The following is a 25892-nucleotide window of genomic DNA, read 5'->3' as shown; positions in this document are numbered from 1 at the left end:
GTATTTTACACTCATGATGTATCTCAATTTGGACCAGTCACATTGCAAGGTCTTAATAGCCGCATGCGGCTCATGGTCACTGTACTAGACAGTGCAGGTATAGACCTCCCCACAGTCTGTTAGGGAAAGAGTCTAAGTATGAAAGGACAAAAGTCAGGCTGTTGAGCAAGGCTAGAATGTTACATTGTCATGTCTGAGATATCACTGTCCAAACAGAGAATGTGTTAGTCCATTTCTGTTGCTTATAACAAAATACCTGAAACTGGGTAATTTATAAGAAAAAGAAAATGAAACTTATTGCTTGCAGTTTCAGAGGCTTGGAAGTCCAAAGTCCAGGCAATATATCTGGTGAGGGTTTTCTTTGGTTGTGGCTTTACAGCAATGCAGGGGTCTCACATGGCAGAAAATGGCAGAGCAGAGAAAGAGAGACTCTCACATGCTCTCCTTTTAAAGCTCTCAGAACCATGCCCCTGACCACTATTATTAATTCATTCACTGTGACATAGTCTTACAATCTCATCACCTCTTTTTTTTTTTTTTTTTGGTCTTTTTCCGTGTCCGGCAACGGATCACAACCCTCAGTGTCGCCCCCGTACCGGACCGGGACCGGCAACGGGATCGCAACCCTCGGCGTTGCCCCCGTGCCTCGCTCAGCCAGTGAGCGGGAACCGGTCTGTATGTGGGATCTGAACCCTCGGCGGGAGTGCCTCCGCGCTTCCCAAGCGGCGCACTAGCGCAGTGCGCCACCGGGCCGGCCCACATCACCTCTTTTTAATTACCGTAATACAACCTTCCATCCTCAAGTCACAGTGGGACTTAAGCTTCTAATATATGGACATTGGGGGACTAATGCAGAAAATTGGTACCAAGAATGGGGTGTTGCTTATAACAGATATTTGAAAATGTGGAAACAGCTTTGGAACTGAGTAATGGGCAAAGGCTGGAAGAATTTGAAGGAATAGGCTAGAAAAAGCCTAGCTGCTGGTGGGAGTTTAGAAGACAAGAAAACCAGGGAAAATCTGGATCTTCTTAAAAGATTGGTTGAATGGTAGTGAGCAGAATGCTGATTGAAATATGGACATTGAAGGCCATACTGGGGCAGAGATCACCCGTGCTATGAACTGGCATGGAACTTGGCTGCATTCTCTTCATGCCCCAAAGTATTATGGAATTTGGAACTTAAAGGTGCTGACCCAACATATTTAGTGGAAGAAATTTGTAAGCAGCAAAACATTCAGGAAGCTGCATGGCTACTTGCAACAGCCTAAGCTGAGTTATGGCAGAAAAGGCATGACATAAGCCAGAATTTATAATTAAAAGGGAAGCAGAGTGTAAAGATTTGGAAAATCTGCAGCCTGGCCATGTGGTAGAAAAACAGAACATTTTCAGGAGAAAAATGCAATGGTGCTAAAGATTAGTACAAAAGAAAGGGATTGTCAAGAGAAGGGGGAAAAGGCCTTGAAGGCATTGCAGAAGCCTTTGAGGCTAGACCTTCCATTACAGGCCCAAAGGCCTAGGGACACAGAATGGTCTTGGGGAACAGGCCCAAGGCACCCTCCACAGGCTCACTGCCCAGGGCTACTTCTGGATGCTGCTCCCCACACCAGCACCCCAGTTGCTTCCGCTGTTCCAGCCATGGCTGAATTGGCCCCAGGTGTGTCTGGACCTGCAGCTTTGGAAAATACAAGCTGGAAGCCATGGCAGCATCCACGTGGTGTTAGGTCTACAGGCTCACAGAATGTCAGAGCTGTGGAGGCTTGGGAACTTCCACCTCAATTTCAAAGGATGTATGGAAAAGCCTGTGGACTCAGGAAGAGATCTGTCTCAGGGGTAGAGTCACCACATAGAGCCTTTGCTAGAGCAATGCTGAGTGGAAACATGGGGTTAGAGTTACAGCAGAGAAACTCCATTTCTGGTACCAAAATCTGTATTAGGGTTCTCCAGAGAGACAGAATTAATAGGATATGTTATAACTATGTGAGAGGATTTATTAGGGGAATTAGTTCATGTGATTGTGAAGAGAAGTCCCACAATAGGCCATCTGCAAACTGGATGCTGGTAGTGTGGCTCAGTCCAAGTCCAAAGGCCTCAAAACCATGGAAGCTGATGGTGTCTCTGGTGTAAGTCCTGGAACCCAAAAGCTGAAGAGTCTTGACCTCTGGTATCTATGGACAGGAGACAAACATGTATGCCAGCTCCAGAGGATAGAGTGCGATTCATCTTTTTTCTCTGTTTTTTGTTCTCTTGTGGACCCCAGTGGATTGAATGGTTCCTGCTTATATCGAGGGTGGATCTTTCCTACCCAGTGCACTAAGGCTCTCATGCTAATCTCTTCTGGAAACACCCTCATGGACAAACCTAAAAAGATAGCTTTACCAGGTTTCTTGGCATTCCTTAATCTAATCAAGTTGACACCTAGAATTAACCTTGACGGGGGAGTATTACTATGCAAAGGCAATTAATATAATTTCTAGTTCATGTGGATCCCACTCACTAAAAATAACCTTATAGATGTTTAAGAATCATCTCTGCCGTAAGACCCTGCCCCTTCTTCCTTGTTCTCGATTTTAGCGGTGTAATTTTTTCTATTTATGGTTCTTTCTCTTTTGTTATTATAGATCCTACAATTTCCATACTCTTATAAGTCATTTTCTTTTCTTCTTTCCTGTCTTTACTTCTATTAAAAATATACATGGTTTGATTAAAATAATAAACATTAAATAGCTCTTGTCTTATGTTCATGTACTACTGTGCAGAAAAGAGTTGACGCAGCAGTCCTAAGACAGCTGTCCTTAGAGAGGCCTGCTTGCAAGGCTGGCCCTTGGCTAGCATCTGGGAACTTAGATCTTGAGAGGGCTCCCACCATTCCTGAGTGATAAGAGTGCCTAAACTCTTTGTGCAAATGGTATGGTCTATGCTGAACACCTGCTTTTTTCCTGGGACTCTGGAATTTTGATACACATCAAGCAGTGACTGCCTATGTGACTGAACTCTAATGAAAATTCTGAACTTGCAGGCTCAGGCCACTTTCCCCGATAGGCAGCATTTCACGTGTTGTCACACCTTGTTGCTGGAGGAATTAAGTGTGTCCCGTGGGACTCCACTGGGAGAGGGCCCTTGGAAGCTTGTGCCTGGTTTCCTCCAGACTTTGCTACCTACACTTTTTGCCTTTCCTGATTTTGACTGGTGTCTTTTCACTGTAATAACTCTTAGCTGTGAGTGTGACTGTATGCTATGTCTTATGAATCCTCCTTGTGAATCATCAGACCTGCGGAGGAGGGGCGTCTTGGGGAATCCCATCACCTGTCCTGAGTGGTGTAACTTTCAATGGCACTTTAGAAGTGCTTGGAACCAACCAACAACAACAACAACAATGATAGTTAACATCTAATGAGTATAATGCTAAATGCCAGGCACTGTTTTAAAGGTTCATCATATTATCTAATTGATTCCATCCTTACAAGAGTAGTCCCTCTGAGGTAGGTACTATTATTACCTCTGTTGCAGATGAGGAAACCGAGGCTCAGTGTGGTTAAGTGCTTGTCCAGAGACACAAGGCTAATGTGTGGTAGAGCCAGATCACAGCCCAGGCTGTCTGGCTCTAGGGGCCAGGCCCTTGTTTGGTTCTTCTATGGTATGAAGAGCTTTGTTGGCTTTAGGAAGACCATTCACCCTTCAGATCTCATCTCACTGCTGTCTGACCTTCCCATCTAGGTTACCCTACCTGATGCAGGTTCTTCTGGCCCTTCTGGTCCTCTCTTTTATACCACTTCTTGAGGTTTGAAAATATGTGTTAATTTCTGTGATTACCTGATTAATGTCTGCTTCCTGTAGTAGGCTTAAATTTCCACAAAGGCAGGGGCTTGGGTGGTTTTCCTTTTGCTGTATCCTCAGGGCCTAGCATGGGTACCTGGCACACAGTGGGTACTCAATAAATGTTTGTTTAGTGGCAGTGCTACATACAGAGCACTCACTACAGGCTGTGCCCTGAGCTGGGTCAGGGAGCAAGGCTGCCTGTGACATAGATTTTGGTGGGCCTGAGTGGTGCAGTATATGCTACTCAAGGGCTGGGAATGGAGTGCTGAAGACCCAGAGGAAGGAGAAGGGGGTTGGGAGAGGCAGGGAATGATTCACAGAGGAAGGAATATTTGAAGTGGATTTTCAAGGATGAATAGGAGTTTTCCATGTAATGAAAGCCGATTTGAAATGGGGTGGGGTGGGAATGGTGGGCAGAGGAAACAGCGTGAGCAAGGACACAGAAGTGCAAAGGATGGGGGAAGGTTAATCTCAGAAGTCCCATGCATTGCCTGCCTTTGGTCTCTTGTCACCCATAGCATCTGCTCATGTGCACTCTGAAGGTCCCCAGATAGATCTGGGCACTCAAAATCCTGGCCCCAGGAATACTGTTTAAGTCCTTTCTAGCACACTCCTGCACACCCAGAAAGGTGTTGGAGAACTTGGCAGCATCTAAAAAGTGCAAACAGGACCAGAAGGAAAGAAAGCCTCCAAACCAGTGCAGGCTAGCACACTAAACAAACATGGACTCTTAGCAGCCAGTGCACCCAGTGCAGAAATCAGAGGGAGGAAATGGAGGCAAGCTACCCACCAATGTCATGGGCAGGTTCCCACGTGGGCCTTCAAGCCCAGCCCTGTCTATTTTCCCTCCTGGCTTTCCCCACCTCCCTGCCCAGCATGATGTGGTGGACAGGAAGGGCTGGGATACAACACACAGAGGAGGGATACCTGTGGGGAGCTCCCAGGGCAGCCAGAGGGATGGGATATGCCTGTGCTTGGATACAGGGATGGAAAGAATTGTTCTCGGGCCATTTCTGGAAGTTGCATGAGGAAGCCATGTCTAGATGGAGTTGTGGCCTCACAGAGAGGGTTGCTCTGTTATATTGGCCCACCCTGGGCACCTGAACCTTGATTGTCTCTCTCCCCTTGCTTTCTTTTTCCACCTTTAAGCATGTAATTTTCTCCACTCAAAATATAAACATGACCCTATTAATCCAAATCAAACCAGCAATTGTGACATTTTTCTTATTTGAAAGATTAATATTCAAGCAAGCAACTTAATTTCTATCCCTGGGTTCAAAAATCTATGAATTCACTCCTGCAGGGTTCAAGAACTCCAGGTATTTGGAGGCAGGAAACAGTGCAGGACAGTTCTGGATTCATGAGTTTCCTCACTACATCGTGAATTCTCCAAGGGTGTTGGGTCAAACCTAATTTCTTTTTTTTTAGATTTTAATTTATCAATATACAATGTAGTTGATTTTCTCCCTTGGTTTCAATACTGATACACATTCACAGCTCTCAGAACTCAAAATTGTTTTCTTTCCTCCCAGGTGTTAACAGAACCTGTGCCCAAATGGAGAAATGTCCGTGGCCATAATCCTCTGGTGAGTGGGTGGTTTCTTGCAAGAACCCCTAGCTTCCGCTTAAGTGCCTGGGAATGGTGGTGCTGACGCCTGAGCCTGAATCTCCCCAGGCGTCTTCCTCGCCCTTAGCTGAGTTGGAGGAGAACAAGCAGGGACAAGCAGAAAATGGAGGCATGTTGGTGTCCTGAGGTCAAGGATTTCTGAGGCCTGGGTAGGTATACACAGATTTCAGGGACCTCCCATTGGCTCTCCCAAATGATCCCAAGTGGCTACCCTCAGCCACCAGGGGTGTCTATCTCATTTCACCCCCACCCTCTCCTAGAAGAAAGCCATCAGAACCTAAGTCCCCCAGGAACTATCTCTAAGTTACCAAGTTCCTTGGTGAACCCCTGATTTGAGTTTGCACTTGACAATGTCCAGTATCAGGGGCTGTCTCTGGCTCACCTGAAACCACCTATCTTCTTTTCCTGAGGGTGGACCTAGCAAGCCGGGGCTATCATGCGCCTGTGCCCCTTCTTCCTCCTTTCCCATTCAGAAGGCTCTGCCCTGGTTGCTTGCAAGAGATGGGTAGAATCTGGCTCTGGCGAGAGAGAGCTTAAGAAAGGGAAGTTGGATTTTGACATCCATCCTATGACGTAGAGGTGATTAGTCTTATTTTTCAGGTGTGGAAACTGTAGGTTAAATAAGTTGCCCAGGGTCACACAGCTGGTAGATGACAGATCTAGGTTTGAACCTTGGACTCAGAAGCTGGTACTGCCCCTCATTTTTAGCAACACAATTGGCATCTCCTCATGTGGTTCATTAGGCTCTGAGTTCCGGTAGGGGCAGGGACTGTGTCTATTTTGTGCACTGTTGTTGGCTAGAACATAGGCACATTGCCTAGCACTTAGTACTTGCTCATTCATTCATTCAACCAATATTTATCGTGTGCCCATTGTGTGGTGGACACTGTCCTGGACGCTGGTGCAGTGAGCAATTCATAGTCCCCGTTTTCCTGGCCTGATGTTCCACTGTAGAGAGGCAGAGACAATTAAATGTGATAGGAGCTAGGAGGAAAGCTAAAGCAGGTGAAAGAAAGTTATTTAAATAATGCAAAACCTCTCAGGGTCTGAATAAAGAGTCCTACAGAGATATGAGAAGAATTTCACCTCTATACATGTGGGAGAAGGTGGGATTCCAGTCATCTTCTTTGGATATGACAAAGAAAGCTCAGGAATATTCATATTCTCTAGACACCAGGGAGGAACCAGGGTTTAATTATTAAGACAACTAGAGTTGCAGATATTAGGGATTATAGATGACATTTCACAGGACAGAATCACAGTCTCAGAAGTTCAAGCATTCTTGGTACAGATAGTATTTCCAACAACTTTTATAATAAAAAAGTATGGTAGAATTAGATGTTTTTACACAGGTTTCCACTCTGGAAAGATGAGCAGGATTGCTACTTTTTTTTTTTTTTTTGTCTTTTGTCTTTTTCCGTGTCCGGCAACGGATCGCAACCCTCAGTGTTGCCCCCGTACCGGACCGGGGACCGGCAACGGGATCACAACCCTCGGTGTTGCTCCCGTGCCTCGCTCAGCCAGTGAGCGGGAACCGGTCTGTATGTGGGATCCGAACCCTTGGGTGGGAGCACCGCCGCACTTCCCAAGCGGCGCACTATCCAGTGCGCCACCGGGCCGGCCCAGGATTGCTACTTTTTTGAAGTCTCAATTCACCACATTATCTGGATTCGTTTTCTGATGCAGAAGGGTATCAGAAAGGTATTTGTTTTCTGTAGCCGTCAGGCAACAGGGAGTGTTTCTCCTAACCTTTCTGAGATTTTCTTTCACCCGCAGTTAGGAAAGTCCGCAGTTTTCAGTGCAGAGCACTGGAGTTTGACTAGTTTGCACCAAGAGAAAAACAAAAAGCTAAAATATGGAAAAGAGCAGAATGAGAGTATTACCAAGTGGACTATGGAGCATGAGGTGTTTTATATCTATGGGCTATAGAGAGTGATTGGGGGTGGAGTAGGATGGGCTTCTATTTTAAATAGGGTAGCTAGGGAACACATCTCTGATAAGGTGACATTTGAGCAAAGACCTAAACATACGGGAGTGAGCACCACAGAGGCAGAGTGTTCAGGCGGAAGGAACAGTAGATGCAGAGGCCCTCAGGTGGGGTCATGCCCTGCATGTTTGGGGAACACTGAGGTAGCTCCTGTGGATAGAAGCAGACTGGACCAGAGGGAGAATGGCAGGAGATGGGAGAAGATAGAAGTGATTCTCTAGGGCCCTGTGGACCATGATCAGGGTTTGGATTTCACTCTGAATGCAATGGGAAGCCACTGGAAAGTTCTGAGCAGAGGAGTAACAAGAGCTAATTTAGGTTTAACAGGCTCACTTTGGCTGCTGGATAGAGAACAGACTCCAGGTCAAAGAACATTTATTGAATGATTGAATCCTGTTCCCTGGGGACTTTTTATGGGCCCCTATTACAGCGACCATGCTGGATTCATCTCTGGCCCCAGCCCGGCTCTGTGTAGGTTTCTTGAGATGGCTGTGAGTGCCTGATGAGACCAGGGTCTCACAGATACCACCTGGATGTAAAGTGCCACATTCTCCCTTCTGCAGGGTCTGATGTACCGTGATGCCTGTCGATGGGGCCTCACGCTGCAGACATACGTGCAGCTCACCATGCTGGACCAGCACACTCGTCCTCAGGTACGTTTCTGATGCTTGGTTTCAACCCTCCTAAATAAAATTTCCTTCAAATGAACGCTATGTGATTGCCAGGAAGGGGAAACTCACAAGGAAGCCCAGCTGCACCTTCAGTGCTGCACAGCCTTCTCTGGTGCCAAGGTCTCCTGTTCCTGGAGCTACCTGAGGGCCAACTCCTAGCGCCCTCCCCCCACACACCTCAGCTCGCCTGGTGGTCGTCCTTATGCCATTCCAAGCCCGCGTCTTCATGACCTGTCCACTGCTGGGCTCAGCCTCATGTAACTCAGTTCTCAAAGTGTGGTGTCTGGACCAGCAGCAGCTTTACCACCTGGAAACATGTTAGAAACACACATTTTTCTGGCCCCATCCCAGGCCTGCTGAATTGGAAATTTGGGGGATGAGGCACAGCAGTCTGTTTTATCAAGCCCTCCAGGTGACTTGAGTGCATGCTTTGTCTGTTTGCATGTTTGAGTACCACTGGTCTAACCTTCACAGGGTCTGGCTCTTAGTTCAAGTTCTTGAGAGAAAGAGTAATTGGTTCAGCCCTGGTTTAATCAGGTGTCAGGAGCAGGGTCACAGGGAATGCACATGGCTACTTATGTCCATTCCAAAAAGGGAGGCTGAGGAGCTATTGATTGGCACCTGTGAGTCAGAGCTGTAAGCACAGCCTAATATACCAGCATTAGAGGCTCTCCACGAAGGAAACAGGACATCCCTACAGCCAGGTACAGCCAGGTATAGCCACTGGGTTCAGCGGTGGCACTTGCAATTTAACTATCATCTTCCTATAAACTTGTGTCTTTTAAAATGGAAAGATGTGGGCCGGCCCGTGGCTCACTCGGTAGAGTGCGGTGCTGATAACACCAAGGCCCCGGGTTCGGATCCCACATAGGGATGGCCGGTTCGCTCACTGGCTGAGCGTGGTGCTGACAACACCAAGTCAAGGGTTAAGATCCCCTTACCGGTCATCTTTTAAAAAAATAAAATAAAATAAAATAAAATAAAATGGAAAGATGTGAGCAGAACCTTCTTGGTGAACATGAATTTCTGTCTCCCCAAATGTCTGTCTAGATGATAGAGATGAGAGGATCTGAAGTTGGCATACTTCTCCTTTGATTACCCCATTTTTCCTCAGCATGCACTCAATTGCAAACCTAAATTGTACCTGATGATATCTGAATATAACGGGACATAACTGTGCTCCTCTATTTAAGGAAATCTGCCACTAAGGAGGCAGAAACAGAGAGGTGGACAGACTAGGAAAGATAAGCAGAAGGAGAGAGACGGATGAGTGGGGAGCTGGGAAAAGACGGGCAGTTGGAGGTGTAAATAGGATGGAAAAATGGGAAGGAGGACAGAGGGACAGATAGACAAGCAGGGAGAGAGAGGGAATTCCTTGGCTTAGAATCTGCCTCTGATTTGCTGGCCCAGGTCCCATGGATGCTGTGGGCCATAGCCCAGTGAGAGCAGTGTTTGTCCACTTGGCGACAGGGTAAGGGCCCCTCTTCCTTCCCAAAGGAACACTGGACAAAGGGAAAGGTGGTCTGTGGAGGCTATGAGCACCCTGGCAAAGAGGGGCGATGTAGGCTATCCTCCTCCTCCCCGCTCCTGGACACAGTCCTTCCCAGTTTCCACAGGCAGAGTCCTGAGAATGTCTCCCCCACCCCAGCCTGCTTGGGGCTCTTCCTCATGCATACAGATGCCTCTGCTTAGGCAAATTCACCCTATTTAGGTGGGTAATAATTCCCACGCTTTGCTGCAAATGGACAGCACTTGGCAGTTTTTCCAGCACTTTCCCAAGTTCCAGTTATGTGTCACCTCTCCTGTGACAGAGGCCACTGCTAATGAGCCCTCAGCCCTGGCACTGCTGTGCTGTCTGTGCAGCGTCAGGTGTGGGGCGGTGAGGGTGGAGGGAAGAACACAGCTGAGCCTGATGTCAGACACGGGTCCGCCTCAGGTGCCTGCTTCAGTCTCCCCATGGCCTCTGATTCTCAAATTCAGCAAAGACCCTAGGCAGCGGGAGTAATAGGCATTTCTCAAGCCCTCCTGACCCCTCCTCTTCACCTGAGTTAGTGAATCACTTTTTGTTTTCCTTTAGACGGCACCTGTACGGTTGATGGAGAGGTCAATTCACAGTGCAAGATACATTTTTGTTGAAAACCTGTATAGAAGGTACTGTAGTTCACACGATTGATAATTTATTAAACCATTAATTTTTTGAAATGAAATTGGAACTTGTTTATTCAATTGACAGAAATGGAGTACGTGCTGTGTTGTGTCGGTTATCTGTTGCCACAGTAATGCTGTGTAACAAACAACCACGAAGCCTGACTGGAGGGCAGCTCCCTGCATGTATTGCCCAATCGGCTGGGTACTGGGCTGGGTGGCTCAGCTGACCCCGCTGGGCCCAGTGAGATGTCTGCGGATGGTCTAGGATGGCTTCATCAGGGTGACTGGGGTGGTTGATCTTTCTTCCTCTTGCCTGCCATCCTCCTCCTGGGACTAGCAAGCTAGCCTGCGTATTCACGTCTCATGGTGATGGCAGAGGGCAAAAGTGCCAGCAGAAACACACAAGCACTTTTTCAGACCTCTGCTCCCATTTGCTAACATTCCATTGGCCAAAGCAGGTCACACGAGACCAGGATGGCGAGGTGGGAGGGCCCAGTGAGTGCCACAGCAATGTGCAGGGTCATAGGGAAGGGGGAAGAATCAGAGCGCCTAGAGCAGTCTACCGTGGTGTATGTGGTATTTGTTGTGGTTTCACTCAACCCTCCTCCCTCATAGGGGCAGACTCTGTCATATGCACATTGTTGGGGGGACTTCTGGTGGCCCATCACCAAGGGCTCATGTATGGGGCTCTCTGTTCCTGTGGTTAGTTGACTGTTGATTTTTATGGGTTTTAGGGGAAATGGGTTGCAGACTAGAGTCTGAAGCTTTGGCTTCCTCCTTGTCCCCCTCCCTTCTTGGCAGCTGTGTGCCTGGCCCCCCTTGTCAGCCCCCCCCATTACTCCATCTTCCTGCCTTGGGCTGAGGCACTGCTGTCACCACCTGGTAGAGCTGGTCCTGCTCTCCGCGCAGGGTGCTCTTCCTTTCACGCGCTATCCTCATCTGGAGCTGTCCTCCCAGATGTCACCTCTCTCCTGACCCTCTTGGGTGCCCTGTCCAGATGAGTTGAGCCCCTTGTTGTTCTTAATGACTACCGTCTGTTGGTTCTCTCTGTAGTGTTTAAGATAGCCATATGAAATTGTTAATATTTGACCAACTTGACCTACGCAAATGGCAGTTTTATGTTCAACTTAGCATATGTCCAATTATTTATTGCACACAACACCCCCACCTGGACCAGAGGCTCCTGAGGGCAGGCACCAAGTCTGGTTTCTGCCTAGCTTGGACCCAGCACTGAGCAGGCACCTGGCCAATACTTGTTCACTGTTGTTGGATGATGAGACCTGTGGCTGTTCTTTGGTCTCCAGCCCAACTTGGTCCCCAAGCTGTGGCCCCCACTGTTTTGTACCCTTTCATTTGAGGGGGCCACTAAAAAGACTTCTCCCATGGGTCCATGTCCTTGAACCCGTGTCACTCCCCCAAACAAGAGTCTCTGCCTCCATTCCACTCTGAGTGTCAGACCAATGCCATGGGGTTGGGGCAGGCAGCTAGGGCAGGTCCTGACAGTAGCTTGTCCCCTGACCTCAGACTTGCTTGTAGCTCTAGCTTGGCCTTCCAGCAGGCGGCATTCCTGATACTAGAGCCCCATTCTCACCCAACTTCCTGGGTTTCCAGCAGGGTTCGAGGTATCCACTGCTAGGTTTATCCAACACTTTGCTCTCCTCTGCTCCCTGCTCATCAGCCAGAGGGAGGACAGGCAGAGGAAAGGAGGGAAAAACCAACGGAAGCCCCTGTGATGTTTGCTTACTCATTACTCATCTGACACAAGTGTAGCCTAGGGAGTGGACGCTGGGTAGTGGGGAGGGACTTCCTGTGAACCTCAAAAAGTGGGGCTGTCTCTGTCTTTTTTTTTTTATTTTAACAACTTTTTCAGTGTTTTTTTTTTAAATTGGTTATGAATATTCATGGGGTACAAAGCAAATTTTCACCACTTGTGCCTAAGATGTGATGGCCAGATCCATACTGGCAGCATGCCCAGTACCTCAAATTGTGATTATACCCTATGTCCCCCACCTAAATATCCTCCCAATTATCCCTGACTTCCCTCCCACTCCGCCTTCCTCACTCCACTTTGTATCCTTAGGTATGTTCTTTCCCTCTGCAAGTCCAATGCACCACTGTGGTCTTTCTTTTCTTCCTTCTTTCTCTCTTAGCTCCCACTTATGAGTGAGCACATGTGGTATTTATCCCTCTGTGTTTTGCTTATTTCACTCAACATAAAGTTTCTCCAAGCTCATCCATGTTGTTGCAAATGGGGGAATTTCATTCTTTTTTATGGCAGAATAGTATTCCTTGGTGTATATATATACCACATTTTCCTTATCCAGTCGTCCATCGATGGACATGTTGGTTCCATCTCTTGGCTGTTGTGAACAGAGCTGCGATGAACATGGGAGTGCAGGTATCCCTTTGACATGATGATTTCCATTCCTTTGGGTATATACCTAGAAATGGGATTGCTGGATTGTCTGGAAGATCTATCTGTAGCTGTTTGAGAAACAGCTTTGTGTGTGGTGGCCGGTGGCTCTTTGAAGAGGGTGACCTGAAATGGAATGACCAGAGGTTGAGGGGAGAGAGTGCGGTATGGGGTTAGGTGTACTTGGATCCATCCTGCTTCTGGAGTTTGCTCTCTTTGTGGTGTGACCAAGTTTCTAAAGTCTTCTGAGTCCATTTGTCATGTCTAATTCCCATCGTTCATCTCTAATTCCTGTCATCCATCTCTGAAGAGCCTTTGGACCAGTTGCCCACTTTGGGTCTTACTACCCTTGTTGGGTCCTTGCCTACCTCGGTGTTCATGAAATTTGTCAGTTTCCCCACCCGCTCTGTCACCCCTTGTAGGCTGCCCAACACCAGGTGAATCTCCCTAGGAGCCGTTTGCCTTTGCTGTCCCAGGTCACAATTTTAGCCGATGTCTGTGGGCCTGGATAACACACCTACAGTCCTTTGTCACACTACTTCTGATGGATTGCTTCTGTATTTCCCAGTCTCTGTGGTTATGGTCTTGCTTTGGGCTGTTTTGTGGGTAGTGTAGGAAAATAATGTAGCTTTTAAATCTTTTAGCTCTTTTCCTGCCCTGGTGACTTCCTATTTTTGCCTCACCCTGGCCCTCCCAGAATGCCTGGAATCTGACGATTTCTGTGCGACAACGAACCACAAAAGAAATGTAGTGTCTTTGTTTCTGTTCCCAGGATCAAAGTTCATTCAGCCTCCAACAGGGCATGGTTTCCCCTGAAGACCTTGTTGGAGTCCTGAGATTCATCACCAAGTATCACTTGATGAAGCCAAAGGCTGTCAGCTGGTGCGTGGCCTCAGGTGCTCCCGAGGAGCCTGGGAGCACATGGCACCTGAGGGCCAGGCCAGCTGCCACGGTGTTCAAGGAGATAGGAGAAGGCCATGCTCCTCAAGCTCTTTCACTGAGTCCTCCGAAGGCAGCAGAGAAGACCCCACAGTCAGTTGCTTTCTCACCTTACCCTTCTAACCCCTGTGTCCCAAAGCTGCAGCCTGCTAACAATCTGGAAATTTCTTTGAAATATCCTCTTTTAATACAGGAGTTCATTTGGATTTTGCATTCTACTCTATAACATGTTCTGTTTATATCTAAACATAATAGTTTACATACTTGTCATTGAGAAAAATGAATGATCCTATAGTAAACACCATGCTTAGGATGTGGCTTGGAGTACTCCCTCCCTTAGCCAGGTACTGCAGAGTCCCCAGGTGCGGGAGGCAGAAAACCGAGGGCTGAAACCAAGGCTGTAAAAGCACCTTCCCAGGGCAGGTGATTACTTGTGAACTGGACTGGTGTACGTTTCCTTGGAAATTGGGGCATTTGCTCATGTGGTTACAGGGCAGGGCAGCGACCCATGGGCAGGAGCCACACGTATTGTCTAGTTGTTGACCCTGTTTGGCAGATAGGGAAGTGAAGGGATTGCAAAACTAGTTCTCCTTTCTGATTGGGCAGGAAACTAACCAAGGGAGGGGGAAGATATTCTGTACCCAGCTGCGTGGGGGCAAGCAAGGAGTGAGGAAGTGGTGAGAGACATCTAGATTTCTCTCAAGGCCCTCAAGGCCAAAGGCTTCAGGCCCTTTGACTGAGAATCCTGAGGTGCTAGCCCCAGGGTGATACTCTCTTCTTTCCACACAGGCCTTACTTTAGGCTTCTCCCACGATCACCTGCGCATCTTGTTAATGTGCAGATTCTGCTTCAGTGAGGCTGGGGTGGGACTTCTGCCTGAGTCTGCATTTCTAGCAGGTGCTCTTCCGGGATCACACTTTGAGGTGTAAGGTGCCAGTGGGCCAGGTGGTCTGCAGGGAGCCTTCAGTCCCTACTCCTCAGCCCTTTTCCCCTGCAGTTCTGTCCCCACGGCTTCCTTAGGGCCTCATTGGGCCTGTGGGGTAACAAGAGCAAGAGCCCCATCCTGAGGACTGTCTTCAAGGCCATGTGAAAATTCTGCACAGTGAGGGATTTCCTCAGTTTCCTGCACTTGGCCTGTGGTTTCTTCATTTCTCACTGGTTGTTTCAGGTTTGATTGTTGGGGTTTTGTTGTGTTATGTTTGTTTTAAAGGTGTCCTTCCGGCTTTATTCCTAGGCCAGGAGTTGGGCCAAAGATTTGCTCTCTTGAGGCGCAGTTAAAAAGTACTTTTAGCCAGAGCTACAGAAGCGGTGAATGGAGGGAAGAATAGAATTTGGGCTTTCTTTGAGGTCACTCTCCTTACGGCTCCAGCTCTCCTTGAAGTGGTGGGTCATCTGCAATGAAGTATGAATGAGAAAGTAGATGTTTTTAGAGGTTTCTGCTCCCCCCAAATACAGTCTAAACCTGTACCAAATGTAGCATAGAACTGAGTTCAGCTGGATCCTTACCTAAAATAGGATGTTTTGTTCTTGGTTGCGGGGTCTTCAGCCGGGTACCGGGAACCACAAGATGGCAAGTGGGAGGCATCGGCTCCTGGGAGCCTGTGTTTCCTTACTTCCTAACAGGCCGTGCTGGCGGGCCCTTCCACAAGGTGGGGGCAAGTGCTGCCGCCCCTTCAGTGCTGTGGTTGATCTTTTTCACTTTCTCAGGAGCACTTGCCACCTTGGTTTGGGATCTTTGGGGGCCTAGACAGAAGGGAGTACAGCAGGCCTGGCCTTGCTGTTTGCAACTGCAGGTCTTCTCTCCAAGAAGAGCCCACATATTGGAATTCTGCATCTCCCCAAAGCAGAGTTTCTGGAAGGGTGTTTTTGCTTTTGGGGCACTAATGAAGAGCTCATGTAGAGAGAGACCTGCCTCTTCCAGCACTCCCAGCCTAGCGATGTTCGGGCGGGCAGGATGTAAGTGCAGTTGTGCCACCAGGGGCTTGAGAGGGTTGTGTTAATCCCTGAAGAGGAAGATTCCAGTTATACAGTGTCCTTAAAGATGGGAACTTCTGAGCTGTGAGCACCAGGATGAAATAAAAGCTGAAGGTGGTAAGAAAAATTCATGTAGCTAAAGAGGCCGCACAGGCGATTGTGTGGTCCAAGCCCTGTGGGCTGAGTAATTGAATGCAAAGGTTTTACAAGATTGCCTTTCTTCCTTTTCTAAGAACAGAAGTAAGGGAATTGAGTGGGGCCCAGCTGGGGAAGTGGCATGCTGACTCACCTGTGGCTGGTGTTCTGGGACATTGATTCAGAACAACAGGCGGGACCTCCTCCCTCCATCGCTGGGCCTGGGGCTCGCACCCTCCCCAGCTCTGGTCTCATGGCCAGGGTCAAGGGCCTGAGAGCTGCGGCTTCCTTCGATCGCAGGCCAGAGACACTGGACTTGATCCAGGACATCCCCTGCAGTTGGCAGACCAGGGGGGACGAGGGATGCAATGGAGGTGTATGGGTTTGGGGGCCACGGAGAGCCAGGCTTGAATCCATGTTGGGCTTAACTCCTCTGAGCCTCAGCTTTCCTCGTCTATAAATTTAGGCTAAAATCAACTTCACAAGGTGTTGTGAAAGCAGAAGAAAATAATGTATAGCAGTTCTCCTTATCTGCAGTTTTGCTTTCCAAGGTTTCAGTTATCCGTGGTCAACTGCAGACTGAAAATTTGGAAAATACTAAAAGGTAGAAAGAAAAAAAATAGAAGTCTCCCAAGTCCTACAGCTCAGAGAAGGGCACTATTAATATTTTGATATTTTTCTTTCTAGTCTGTTCAAAACATGTAGATGAATATGTTGAAAATACGGTTGGGGTCATATTATTTTATGTCCTCTGGTTTTCATTGAACACTAGATTATGAGCATTTTCCATGTCATGAAATATTATTTTATACCATTGTCTTTCAGTTACTGCACAGTTTTTTGTTATATAGATACACAAAGATTATTATTTTTCATTATTTTAAATAGTGCTGCAGTAAGCATCCACAATTAGTTTCACAAAATAAGTTTCTAGAAGTAAAATTGGCTTACTGATCCATTTCCCAACCTGAATGCTGTCTCCATTCTCAGGGGACCAGCTTTAAAGTTTCTTTCTCTGAGTGGAGTTCACAGTCCAAATGAATTCTCCCGTAATTTAGTGCCATGACTCTGAATGAAATCATCCAGAGGAAGGCAGGTCAGGAACGTTCAGGGGCCTTGTAGTCAATACATGCCAGTATTGTGTGGATGACGCTATGCCATGGTGCTCTTGGTGACTCTCTTTCAATGAGAGCCATTCCTAGATCCCTTTTAGGGAACGCTGCAGCCCAGAAACTCTCTCATGGTGAGTAAAACCCCTGCAACTCTCATTGCAGCGGGAAGATGCCTGAAGTGGACTATGTGGTTCTGTCGGAATGGTTTGACTGGATCGTGAAGAACATCGACATGTCCGTTGATTTGATAGGTGAGGTGGTCCTCCCTCACCTCCCTCCTGGGCTCTCCCCTGGGCCCAGTGCGGAGTGCCCGGCTGGGCCCCCAACCTGCAGGGGCGGTGGGTGGGGCACTTGACATCAGTGATTCCCTCCCCACATTAATTCAGTCTTCTCCCCAAGGGCAGACACAATTTTGGGGTTTCTGGTCCCTCATAGAGAAGAACTCTGGCCTTTGTTCCTTAAGCTGCCCTCCCCTGGGTCTGCTACTTTCAGATCCAAATCCACTGTGATTTGATGGGTTTTTCTCATTTGTAAAGGAGGCGATGGGACAGAATCTGGACATTTACTGAAACCCACCGCCGTGTGCCAGGAACTGTTCTAAGCTCTGTGTATATGTGGAATCTCATTCAGCATCACAATGACCCCATGGGGCTGGTGACATGGAAAGGGAACAGGAGTCAGCGATTCTGGGTCAAGATGTCTGTTCAGCCACACAGCTAGCCAGTGATCAAGCTGAGAGCTGGCCCCCGGTCTGTCTCTCCTGCTTTCCTCTTCCAAGCCATGAGCAGAGTGATTAGAGCCACCTATTTTTTTTTAACCTAGTTTATCTCCGGACCACACCTGAGACCTGTTTCCAGAGGTTAAAAATGAGATGCAGAGAAGAGGAGAAGGTCATTCCACTGGTAAGAAGCCTCTCTGGCTTGGTTAGAGACAAATGGGGAAACCACCTGCATCCCAGCCTGGCTTACTGCCCCTGGCCCCACCTACCATGAGATCATTACGCTGTTGTGTGCAGAGAGAAAAACAGGAACTGAGCGTGTGCAAGGTTAAACTCTGACTTCTTGTGTGGCTGGAGAATCATGTGAATGTCCAGATCTGCTTCATTTCCTGTAGTCCCTGACCCAGGGTTTGGCCACCCCATGCTCAGTCACCCCACCCTTCTGTCCCTTGCCCCACTCCGTGCCTTGGCTATACCAGAGCTTGTCTGTTTCAACTGAAGATTGCTTGGCTGAATGCTTTCCTCTGGATCCTCACTGGAATATGAGTTCCAGGTGGGCAGGACCAAGCCCTCTTGCCCACTGCTGCATCTCCAGAGCTCAGCATAGTGCCCGGCGTGGAGGTGGTGCTCGTGCTCACTAGTGTTTGCCCAGTGGGTGGTGCCTTGCCCTCTGGGTTCTGGCTTGGGACCACGTCAACCCTAGTTGGAGCTGTTGTGGCATCCTGGACTGTTCTCTTTGCCCTGGCCCTTTACTTCCCATATCTCCCTCTGAAATCCAGCCTCCAGGCTGTGGCATGGGTGATATTTCCAGTATGGAAAACCACTCATGCAGTTTTCCAGCCCAACTTTCAATGTCTCTCTGCTGTCTAGGATAAAGTCCCTGCTTCATAGCATGGCATGCAAGATTTACGCACATTTTCCTCTCTGGCATTACCTCCCTCCACTCCATGCTTTCAATGCTCTGGTCATAAGGAACTAGTTGTGGCACACACACGCACGCACGCATGCGCGCCTGCCTTTGTAGAGTGGTGTCCTTTGCTTTTAAAGTTTAGCTCAGATGTCACCTCTAGGAAGCCTTCCCTGACCTTCCCTCCATTGTGTTTCCCCTACCCCTGGGCTTACTGGGATCACAACCCTTAGGATAGTACCCTGACACTATTTGTTTATGCCTTTGTTCCCCATCCCTTAAGCTTTCTAAGATTTGGTCTTATTCCCTCTGTGTCTTTAGCATGTGTCCTGGGGCCGGGAATCTAATAGTTGCTCAGTTGATATTCAACTGAATTCCCCGTGTGAGGAGCTTCTCCTGGAGGTACATAGAGGCTGGACAAACATTTAGTGGGATGTCATGGGGCTCTGAACTTAGGATGGGCTGGGTTGGGGGCTCTGGGAGATCCGTCTAACTCCTGAGGCTCTGCCCAGCTTTGTTTTGCCCTGGTGCCAGCAAGGTAGATTCCAGCCATGAAGGCCCAGGCCTCGCTCTGGGCAGCTCCTTTGAAATCTGAGACAGGAGTGTCTGGAGGATGGAGCACCATGGAGCAGGGCCTGGCCAAACCACACCGTGATGGGGCATGGCAGCTCTGTGCAGTGACCCAAATGTTCCAAAGAAATGCCAGGTCTGGAGACCTTCCAAGCCATTATCCAAGCCGTTGTCTTAATGCTTTTGACAAAGTGTATGTGATAGATCTGGCTCCTGTTGCTGAGGGAAAGCTCAGTGGCAGATGAAAAGACAGCAGCGTGGTTTGTACAACAGCATCCAGGGTGGCACATAGCGTGCCGCTCGGGAGATGTTCGTGGGTGGCCACGAGCACGCTGTTTGTGAGTGTGGAGCGTGAGGGTTCCTTGCTGCTTGGTGCCAGGGCACGCATGGCTCAGGGGAGTATCTGTGTCCCTTTTCCCTTGGGCTCCACCTCATCAGGCCTTCTGCAGTTGATGGTCTTTGTGGTCTTGAGTTGTTTCTGAGGGTGGAAGCAGCAAGTGGTGAGGGTCGTAGTCCTCTTGGTGACAAGACAAAGGGGAGGGTTTAGAGGCTGCAGGGCTGGGGCACCTGGTCACAGAGTAGCCACAGATCCCCGTGTGAAGGATCCGAGGCCCTGCTGCTAGAGAAGTGGCAGTAAATGGGAAAAGTCAGGTGTGTGGTGAGGAGTCCTGCCTTTTGACTTGGCCTCCACTCAGGCACCAGGGGAGGGTATTCATGCTCACGAAACCCCAATGGAGCAGAGCAGGGTGGCTGGTGATACTTCTGACTGTTGCGATGCCTGGGCCAGCTGGCTGCATTTATGCTGCCGACCTGAGCCAGGTTGGCTGTTGCAGGGCTTTGTCCAAGTCACTGCCCTGTGGTCATTGACAGCTTTGCCCCACCTGCCCAAGACCCTTGGTGGGAGGGGCTTTCCTCTCTCCTTGTTCTCAATAGCCTGCACTCACGTGTTTCCCTGGCAGGAATATCTGGATGCTATTCACCACCTCTATGAGGAGTGGCTTGTCAAAGGAAGCCTTTTCCCTGTGGCAGCACCTGTTCTGGTAAGTGAACACAAGACAGGAGACTTTTCTACAAGGAGTGACTGAGGGAATATCAGCCATTCTACAGATGGGAAGGGCCACATCAGAGCTTGAGAATTTGGAAGGAGGAATGTGGGAAGGCTGGCGAGGGGTCTTTCTCTCTCCCAGTCTCCATTTCTGGACTGAGTCTTAGAGCAAGTTGGACAGACCTGACAGAAGGCAATCTGTCCCGGTGCCGGTTCACCTGGTGATCACAGTAACATGTCACCTATCCAGCATTGTCAGCAGAGAAGTGTTCCAGATGCCCAAAGCCTCTAGTCCTGGGTTTGGTTTTATCTGTTTGGGATGGTGGTCCCTCTGATATGACCTTCCTTCTTCAGTGGATGACACCTTTGCTTGGTGACTCAGGGTAATCAGAAGGAACATCGGTTGCTGTTCTGGGCTTTCACACAGTGATGGCCTTAGAAGGTGCTGAGGTGTGTAGGACTGTTTGCCCAGACTACTAATGCCTTTAGATTCTGTGTTTGCTTTTTATAGTAGCCTTCCTTTCTCTTGCTGACACGTGTCATTTCTAACTGGAGTTGCTGTGTCTGCCTATGTTAGTACTCCCTCACTTCCCACCCCCTTGTTTGCTGATTTGCTGTTCCCAAATTACTAAGGCAAACGAACACCTAAGATCATTGCACACACAATATGGGATGTGAGAGAGGGCCATGCACGAGCTTTTGTGAATGGCCTTCAGGACAGCTCTTTGGGTTGCTCAAACTCTTTCACTCATGGCTCTTGCAGGCAGTAAGGTTGCTGGAAAGAGATATTATTACTATAGTGGGTTGTTAAAGAAGTAAAGTTTATTTTTTCCCCTCATTATGAAAAATGTGGAGGGTATAAAATGATGAGAAGAAAAGCCATCTGTGAGCTCACCACAAGGACAACTATAGTAGATTCTTAATGAAAATCTAGTTGGGAATGTAGAATGACCAAGAGCTGGGAGCCATTTGGCTCCAACTTTCCTCTTTATCTGCCTGTGTGACCTTGGCCTTCCCTGCCTTCCCTGCTTCTTCCTGCCTGTCTCTGTCTCTCTCCATCTGTGAAGGGAGGGTGACATTGAGGTTGGTGTGACCCTGTGACCTGTGTGTTTAACTTCCAGGTGATTGATGCTGACCACAACATGGAGAAGGTGTTAGAACTCTTTGAACAAAACCGGGACCGAATACTAACTCCAGAAAATCGGAAGCTTGGCCTGTAGGACGGGAAAGGTCTAGAAGATCAGGCCAGAAAAATGCCCACAGCAGCCAAGTTAGCTATTAGGAACAATTTGGAAAAATCCATACTTAGGAAGGCTTTTTCTCTGGCCATATTTATTTTTCTAATAGTCTTTTCCCTTTGCCAGTGTATTTATCATGGGTCTCTAGCCTTTGTGGGTAAATGACAAATGGGACCAATGGATTCTTTGTGCTCTTTGGTGTCCGCAGCCTTGCATTCCCCCTGGTGCCTCTCCTGGTGGCTTCTCACTGCTGGATCCCTCTGGTGAAGCCATTAGGAAGAGCACCTGCCATGTGTCCTGCATCATGCTGGGCTCTGTACAGAATTGTCTTCAGCTCTTCAGACTACCCAGAGGGTGAGGTAGCAGTCTTATATCCCAGGTGAGGAATTTGAAGCTCAGAGAGGTGAAGTGATTCCACAGGGCCACCCAGCCACTATACAGTGAAGCTGGCATCAGTCAGACTTTTGGCCGACTCCAGAATTTTCTCTTGCCTCAGGCTGCCTCAGCCTGAGAGCTGTTCCTCCACAGTCCTGCCTTGCTGGAGACTCTCACATCGTTGTAGGGACAGCTGGCAGTATATGGAGCCAGTATCATCATTTTCTCATTATTGAGCAGTTCTCAAGGATAGTCAGCATTTCTAGATTTTTCTAAATTTCACAATTTCAGGATAGTCCTATATTTGGCTGGAGCCCAGCATTCAGTGGTTTTCCAGCACGCTGAAGTATCTACCACCTCATCACTGGACTTCAGTGACCTCAGAAGAAAGCATTGGTTCCTGCATGGGGCTCAGTCTTCCTGGGATAAAGGTCCTGCTTGAACAGCTGCCAATTTCATGTCAGGGAAAGAGCTTTTGGTGCTTGGCCTGTTTGCCCAGTGCCAAGCTGGGACAAGGGGTGACCAGCTCTGGCTTCCGAAGGTCCCTGATTCCCTCATGTCCTTGTATGAGGAGCTTCACCAGTTGTTTGTGGCCCAGGGGAAGAGACATCAGTGGCCTTAAGTCTTTTTTGCAATGTTTTTCCATCCAAGGGGACACCTCAGGCCATAGAGTGTGAAACCATCTTTATTGGTTCAGAAAATATCGCTTTGCTCAGCTGTGAGAATGCATGGAAGGCACAGCTGCCTCTGCAGTCAAGGAAGAAATGAGAGAGGAAGAACATTCCCTTGGGGACAGTCTGGACAGGAGAATTGGGGTTTGCAAACAAGGCTCTGGAAGCATTGCTGCTGCTGATGTTTTGGAGGTGGGTGGAGAGAGCTTCAAGAAGACTGGTTGTAAATCTGGGGAAGGATTAATTGTGGACTCTGGAGAAATAGGCCAAGTCCTCTCACAGCAGTGGCTGGCTATAGCTGAAGGTACCAAAGCCTCTGCAAGTGTGGGCACCTGTGTGTACAACTCTCTGCCACTAAACAGGTGTCCGGTGCCCCTATGGCCAGTCCCTGAGAGAGTACTAAGAGTCCAGCTCCTGGTCTTTCTTGTTTGGACAGATTCTTGGGCTGTGTCAGCAGGATGAGGGGCAGCAGCCAGGTGGGGACCGTGTCTCTCAGCACCTGTAGCCCAAATGCCAGTGATTAACCAGATAATTGGGGGAGGCAGGAACCTTTGCTATCAGGAATCTTGATGTCCTGGGGCCATCTTTGGGAATTTGTAAATAAACAGTCCGGTATTTCCCCTTGGCTCAGTTTGGGGAAAATGTGATTTTTGTTTTACTCTGTGGCACTCAGTAAATCCTTCACCTAAATCCCGTTGTTGATTTTGGAGTGTTCCCTGTGCCAGTAATTTTAGCTTTCTGCAGCATCCATTTGCCAGCAGGATAATGTGTTTTTATTTTTTAAATACCATATTTCCTAACCTGCTGTCCTCCCACCCTGGCACTGCAGAGAGGAGGCCATAGTAGCAGTGGCCAGAGCTGGTCGCAAAAACCTCCCAGCCTAGAGGTCACACCTGAAATGGCTGGCACCAGCTTGCACAGGGCTGCTGTTCCTGTGCGGCAAGCAGGGCCGGTGGTGGTGGGGGTCATGGAGCAGTGATAAACCCTACTATGACCCAGGGCAGGATAAGGGCAGATGATACACAGTAGGCACAATGGGGCCTAGTTCTTAGAGTGTGGGGAGGCCCTCCCCAGAGACTCCCAGGATTGGCCTGGAGGAGCGTGGCAGGGGCTGACATCTCTGAAGGGCGGAGGGGCCAACCAGGGCAATGACATTCCATATCTGTTGGCATCACCCCATTCTACTCCAAGGCTGGGGTTCCACAGGGCATAAAGTCAGTACCCCCTGGAGCCACCTCAGTTGCTGTAACTGTTGCTGATATTTTTTTAAAATGTTAAGCAGGGTATATATTTTCTTTCAGTTAGCACTTTAAAACAATTCCAGTTTACATTTAAGCTTTTTGATTTTACGTGTAAAATATATGATTAGAAATATGTTAAAAATATTTTATGTACCTGGTGATTTTAATAAAGTAGAAATTCTCTTTTACGTAAAGGAAGTGAGTAGATGGGTGGTCCAAGTCTAGTGTAGCTAGGTGGCCATCAGGGTCCCAGCCTGTTCCTACCTTTCTGTACCTGGTTCGACTTCCTGGTTCATGGCTTCCTTCCTCCAGGGGCCTCACTGTCCAAGATGGCAGCTGGAGTGCCTACTCTGGCCAGTGCTGGCATCAGGCCTTACTGCTCCCCATTTACGCTTTAATTCATATTCGGGTAATGACTCTTTCCAAGGCATAGCTAAGCTAACCTGGAAGGTTCTAACAGGACTTTGCTTGAGGCCCTGGGAGGTGGGGGAAAGGCAAGAGGGCAGCTGACACCCACAGACTGGGCTGTGTGATCTGGCTTCGGTGCTCTGGGCCCACCTCCTCTCCCCTCTGCCCCACATCACGTCATCCTCACTGCCCTGTATTGTAACGTCCTTGGCTCAGTCTGTTTCCAGCATCAGGCCTAGCCCTGGGAGGACTGAGACCACCTTATCCTTGCTCTGATGACATGAGTGACTGAATTCATGAATGAGTGAGTGTGGACCCTGGGAAGTGATGTCACCCAGCTTGTGTCTCTTCCTGGCCTCTTTTATTTCCATCTGAGTCCTTCACCCAGAGAAGTATCTGCCTGCCAGGGGAATACGTCAGTCAGGAAAATCTTTCTCTAGACTCCCATAGACTCCTACCATCAGACCAGGGGAGGGTGGTGATATTTAAAACTCATCAAGTAAAAGATATTTTCAAAACCTATCTACCCTCATGGAGTTGTTGAATCTGGGCCACCTCTGTTTTCCCAGAGCCCTGGGGTTGGGCGGGGGAGCTCACTTCAAGTACGTACATATCTGTGGAATGAGTAACACCCATCCCCTTGGCCTCGCCACCCTGAAGAGTTAGTTATTAAAATAATTGACAAACTCTTGAAAATGTCAGTCCTCCATTGTTGAGAACATAATAACAATAATACATTGCCTGGCTCCTCTGGGCTTTGGCGCAGGATTACTCATGGAAGGCCCCATGATCACTGGCACAGGCTTTCTCTTTTTTCCTAATAACCCCAACCCACAGCTCCCTTAAGCCTGCAGTGCATTTTGTGTTCCTTTAGGTTACATAAGATGATGAACTCTGTAAAAGCTGTCATTAAACAGCTAAGAGAAGCTAAGAGAAAGCCTGTCCTGTGGAATCCAGTATGGGTATTGGCATGTACAGTTCTCAGCAGAAGCTCTTGTTGAATTTCTTGGCTTTTTTTCCCTCAAGACTAGCACTTACCAGACTGGACTCCGTGGAACACAGGTGTCCTGGGAGATATTTAATAGGTGTTCTGAGAAAAGAGGGTCCCATGATCCAGGAAGTTTGAAAAACTACTTGTGTACTCTCTCTGAGATGTCTGAGGTAAAACTAGCCTGGTTAAAACTCAAAAGTCCTGCAGTAAAAATGCTTTTTAAACTTTCTTTAAGCCAGGGGCTCTCAAACTTATTTGCGAGAGGAACTCCTCATTTGGGGATTACAATTAACCATCTCAGCAGCACTGAGATTCCATGGAACACATATCGAGAAACACTGTTTTAGATGATCTGCAATTACTAGTTACTCCCAGCGTCTGTGACCTCTGGGATTCTCTAGCTCAGTGATTCTCAAACTTAGAGCATCAGAATCACATGGAAGTCTTGTTAAAATGCAGATTGCTGTCTCCCTGCCCCCACCCCAGTTTCCAGTTCAGCAGATAGACGATGGGCCTGAGAATTTGTTTTCTAGCAACTTCCCAGGTGATGCTGAGGCTGCTGGGCCAGGGACCACCCTCTGAGAACCACCTCTCTAGATTTACACTTTTTAGAATCAGACATCCAGGAGTTCAAAGGAAGATTGGCACATCATTCAACCTTTTGTGAGCACTGGTTATCCTCTGTTCAGTGGGAGCATTGATTATTTTTCAGGGTTGTCGTGAAGAAAGCTGACTTGACACATGGAGGCGGACCAGGCCAGGACTTGGTATACGTCAAGTGCCCAATGAATGTTAGTTCAATGGATGTGCCTTGGAAAACTAGACCGTGATATGGTTAGTGGCCTTGGTAACTGCAGTAACCAGCACTTTCCATCAGAGTGGCATAGATGCATGCGCTCACATATT

The 25892-nt window shown here is 48.3% G+C and overlaps 1 protein-coding gene across 2 annotated transcripts in view; it reads left to right on the top strand.

The window, feature by feature from the left end:
* TK2 (thymidine kinase 2, mitochondrial) overlaps positions 1-23740 on the top strand; it is a 32113-nt gene extending 8373 nt beyond the window's left edge. The window contains exons 5-11 of one of the 2 annotated variants that reach the window (XM_008574121.1): positions 5349-5402; positions 7994-8083; positions 10179-10252; positions 16985-17073; positions 17645-17724; positions 19977-20057; positions 21184-23740. In XM_008574121.1, coding sequence (XP_008572343.1) covers positions 5349-5402; positions 7994-8083; positions 10179-10252; positions 16985-17073; positions 17645-17724; positions 19977-20057; positions 21184-21282 — 567 coding nt within the window. In that variant the 3' untranslated portion in view covers positions 21283-23740. The remainder of the gene's footprint in view (positions 1-5348; positions 5403-7993; positions 8084-10178; positions 10253-16984; positions 17074-17644; positions 17725-19976; positions 20058-21183) is intronic. The other variant, XM_008574122.1, reaches the window with a different exon arrangement.
* Positions 23741-25892: the final 2152 nt, after the last annotated feature.

This window comes from Galeopterus variegatus, unplaced genomic scaffold (assembly GCF_000696425.1).
Source record: "Galeopterus variegatus unplaced genomic scaffold, G_variegatus-3.0.2 Scaffold999, whole genome shotgun sequence".
Lineage (NCBI taxonomy): Eukaryota > Metazoa > Chordata > Mammalia > Dermoptera > Cynocephalidae > Galeopterus > Galeopterus variegatus.
This window is presented reverse-complemented; position numbering and strand designations above follow the sequence as displayed.